At 45.2% G+C, this 3,787-nt stretch overlaps 1 protein-coding gene across 1 annotated transcript; it reads left to right on the top strand.

Annotated features, from left to right (window-relative positions):
- Window positions 1–396: 396 nt before the first annotated feature.
- Window positions 397–1,156, top strand: SF3B5 (splicing factor 3b subunit 5). Its single transcript, XM_034990893.1, has one exon. The coding sequence runs from the start codon at window positions 542–544 to the stop codon at window positions 800–802; it is 261 nt and encodes an 86-aa protein (XP_034846784.1). The 5' UTR covers window positions 397–541; the 3' UTR covers window positions 803–1,156.
- Window positions 1,157–3,787: the final 2,631 nt, after the last annotated feature.

The following is a 3,787-nucleotide window of genomic DNA, read 5'->3' as shown; positions in this document are numbered from 1 at the left end:
TGGCACATTCGCTCCGAAATCAAAATTATACCGAGTTCACTTTCACGGTTGCCTGTAGCCCTGTCCTACGTGAGCTTCCCATTTCTTCTCAGCTTTCAACCTCCCAAGGATGCTCCCCGCCTCCCCGACACCACGCTCCATGAGGCCGCCAGCGGGCTCTTAAACCGCGACGACTGGTCCCCAAAGTGGGCGTGCACGAACCCTCGCAGACCACAGGTCCCGGCATGCAAAGCTCCCGGTTAGAAAAAAGACCACTAAGTGAACCATAATGCAACGCTCTACGAGCGGGGAGGGGCACTCTACGGGGGGGAGGCCGACTTGTAGCGTCGCTTAGGCAACTCCAATTCCGTGACAGAATACACTTCCGCTTCCTCCTCTGAGCCCTAGGACCGCGAGTCCACGCAGCTGCGTGGCTGTGACGTCATTCGCCTGCGACTGAGCGGCCCGGAGGTTCCGTACCGTGGGCTTCTCTCCCGCGTGAAAACCTAGGGCGGCTCCTTCTCCGTGGCCTCTGACCTGGGAGCAAAGAGAAAGCGGCGAGATGACGGACCGCTACACCATCCACAGCCAGCTGGAGCACCTGCAGTCCAAGTACATCGGCACGGGCCACGCCGACACCACCAAATGGGAGTGGCTGGTCAACCAGCACCGCGACTCCTACTGCTCCTACATGGGCCACTTCGACCTTCTCAACTACTTCGCCATTGCGGAGAATGAGAGCAAAGCCCGAGTCCGCTTCAACTTGATGGAGAAGATGCTGCAGCCTTGCGGACCGCCAGCCGACAAGCCGGAGGAGAACTGAGACCCCCGTGCTGTCACTGCTGTGCGGGAGCCTCTCCTGAGTTCCCCCCGTTTGCCGTCATTCCCGCGTGTTCCTTCTCCAAGTGGGCCGATTCTCCATTGCCCCTGTTCCTCGTGCCTGCCTTGTACAGAAGTGCTTACCTGGGGGCGTCCCGCCTGACCTGCCTTCCTGTGGACCCTTCGGAACGCAGCGTTGGGAGACCATCGGGACCCCTGAGAACTGAGACGGTGGAGACCTCCTAAAGCCAGCAAGAGAGGGGAGAAGGCACTAGAATGAGACGGGATTTGGAAGCTCCTTTTTGGCTAGTTGATTGTCGTCGTTGCTTTTTCCATAAAGTTTAGAAATTTTTCAGTCTCTTTGGTGTGGACTTCTTGTGTTCGGGTGGAGGGGGTCCAGGGAAGGCTCTGGGATTTGGGTTTCATAGGAGACAGAAGAGGCGGGAGGTGGGGAGTTAAGCACAAGGCCAGCGTTCATTGCCAGACACTTAAATCCGCCTTGCACACTCTCCCAAGACCTTTTTTCAGGCCCATAACGCCTTCTATTGAGGTTTGTGATCACTGAATCCCTCCTTCATTTTCTTCCATTCAAAAAATCTTTGCTAGCATTGTCCACTCCTATGTAAGTTGCATCCTCTCTTAAATCTTGGGACCCTGGACACATCCCTGAAAAATGACAGGCTGCCAAACGAGTTCTTTCATTCATTCAACATTCAACAAATATTTGTTGAGTTCTATATGGCGGGCATTTTGCCACGCTTTTGGAGCTTATGTTATACTTGGGGGCGGGGGAGGCCACACAAATTGTAGGCATAAACAAGCAAGTAGTAGGTGTTGTGCAGGATGGGAGTAGCAGTACGTTTGCAGTACAAGATGCTTCTGATAGACTATTGAGATGGTTACACTTGAGCAAAGACTTTAAGGAAGGGAAGGAAATAGCCATGGGGAAAACTGGGGGAATTGTTTTCCAGGGAGAGGGAACTGCCAGGACAATGGTGCTAATACTGAAATTGTGTCTGGCTTATTGGAGAAACATCAGAGAGGCAAATGTGGCTGGAGAGAGTGAGCAAGGGGAAGAGTAGAGGGATAGGTAATGGTGGAGGAACAGTTAAGAGTAGAGCCTGGTAGCCCAGTGCAAGAACTCGGGACTTTTATCCTGAGGGAAGTAGGGAACCATTGGGAGTAGTGGTTTTATTCAGTAATGTGATCTGACATATTTTAGATCAGTAACTCTCCAACATTTTAGCCTTGGGACTTCATTACATTCTTAAAAATTCTTGAAGACCCCACAGAGTCTGTTATGAGGGTTATAGCTGTTGATATTCATCAGATTAGAAATTAAAACGAAATTTTAAAGTATTTAGTAAATCGTGAAAAGATAACAACAAAACCATTGCATATTAGCAAAAAAACTTCATGAAAAATAACTTATTCCAAAAGCAATTTAGTGAGAAGAATGTTTTGGGGTTTGTTTTTAACAGTTTTGCGGATGTCTTCAATGTCAGGTTTAATAGAAAACAGCTGGACTCTCCTATCTGCTTCTATACTTGAACTATTGTGATATGAAGTTTTGGTTGAAGTTTGAAGGGTCCACTTCACAAAAATAGGTGGTAAGGGAGGAATATATTCTAATAGCCTTTTCAAATAATTGTGGATAATCTTTAATTCTCTAGCAAAATTCCAACAAGTGGTAATTTCTTACAACTTAGTTATAACGTGGACTCTGATCAATGAACTTTCATTCTGCTACATTAGAATTCATTCATCTATCTGGAACTTGGAAAGAATCTTTTACCCAGACATGATTTTGTAACATCATGTCTCCCTCATTTGGAAAGTATTGGCTCCCTGAGTAATAGAGGCCTTCCAGTGTTGACACATCTCATTATACATATCAAAAAATCACACTAATATCACCACTGATCTCATCAGGGAAGTCTTACAGTATTGGGATCCTGGAAAACTCACAGTGATGGTAGGAGTGTTCCACAATTTTAAGTTTTGCTTGATGGCTTCAGTTTGATCACGGGTAGCAAATACTGTTTGGTTTTCCTCAAAGTGACAGGCCTACTTGGTTCATTTTCAAGAAACTGTCTGCCAAATACCCAATTCTGAGTAACTATAGTTTGTCAATCCTTCAGGTACAAATGGTGTTCCTTGAGGGGGGAAAAAAAAAAAAGCCAGTTCAGTTTGCAACTCAAATAATAAGTGCTTTTCCTTAAAACCAAAACTTTGGCAGCAGCAGAAATGCTTTATGCATACTACCAATTTTGTCACACAAAATATTTAAAAACATGTGCCCTCAAGGGCTAAGATTTCATAAAATTACTACTTTTTACTGCATAAAGGACATTTTTAAGTGAAACTGAGTTAACTTTTTGGTTTTGTTTGTTTTTCTTGAGAGTGCCTGCCGGTGGAAAATACAAAGAGCGCTAGTAGTCTGGTGCCACTGTCTTGATTCATGCTAAGTGCTCGTTTACTCTCTGTTGCTTTTGTATCATCTGTACAAACGCGAAAACAGCTAAAAATGGCAAATCTTCATATTATGAAAATAGTGTTAAGTTCACAGATTCCCTGAAATTCCTTTCCCATCATTTTTGCTTGAAAAAACTGATAGATGGTAGATTAAACTACGGCTATTTAGACTTGAGTATTTGGTAGGCATTTTCCCAAGAAATGAATGAAAGAGGACATCACTTCAAGGAAAGCAACTGACCTGCTGTTTCAGAGGATCCTGCTGATCCTTCTGGTTGAGAAGAGACTGAGGTGGTGTAACAGAGAAGAGATTGTAATTGTCAGCAATTAAATAAAAGTATCAACGCTAATGCTTTCTCCCCCCTTATGTTGAAGAGTAGGAGAGATTCAAGCTGTAAATCCTCATCCTTAAAAAACTTAATAAAGGTATACAAAGTGGCATGAGAATGAGTCCCTGTCACTAACCAGAGGCTGTAGCGGTAGACCAAGAGAGATGACAGCCTGCACTGAAGAT

The sequence above is a fragment of the Mirounga leonina genome, unplaced genomic scaffold (genome assembly GCF_011800145.1).
Source record: "Mirounga leonina isolate KUSES-001 unplaced genomic scaffold, KU_Mleo_1.0 Mir_53, whole genome shotgun sequence".
Taxonomy (NCBI): domain Eukaryota; kingdom Metazoa; phylum Chordata; class Mammalia; order Carnivora; family Phocidae; genus Mirounga; species Mirounga leonina.
Note: the sequence above shows the minus strand (reverse complement) of the source record. Positions and strands in the feature narration are given on the sequence as shown.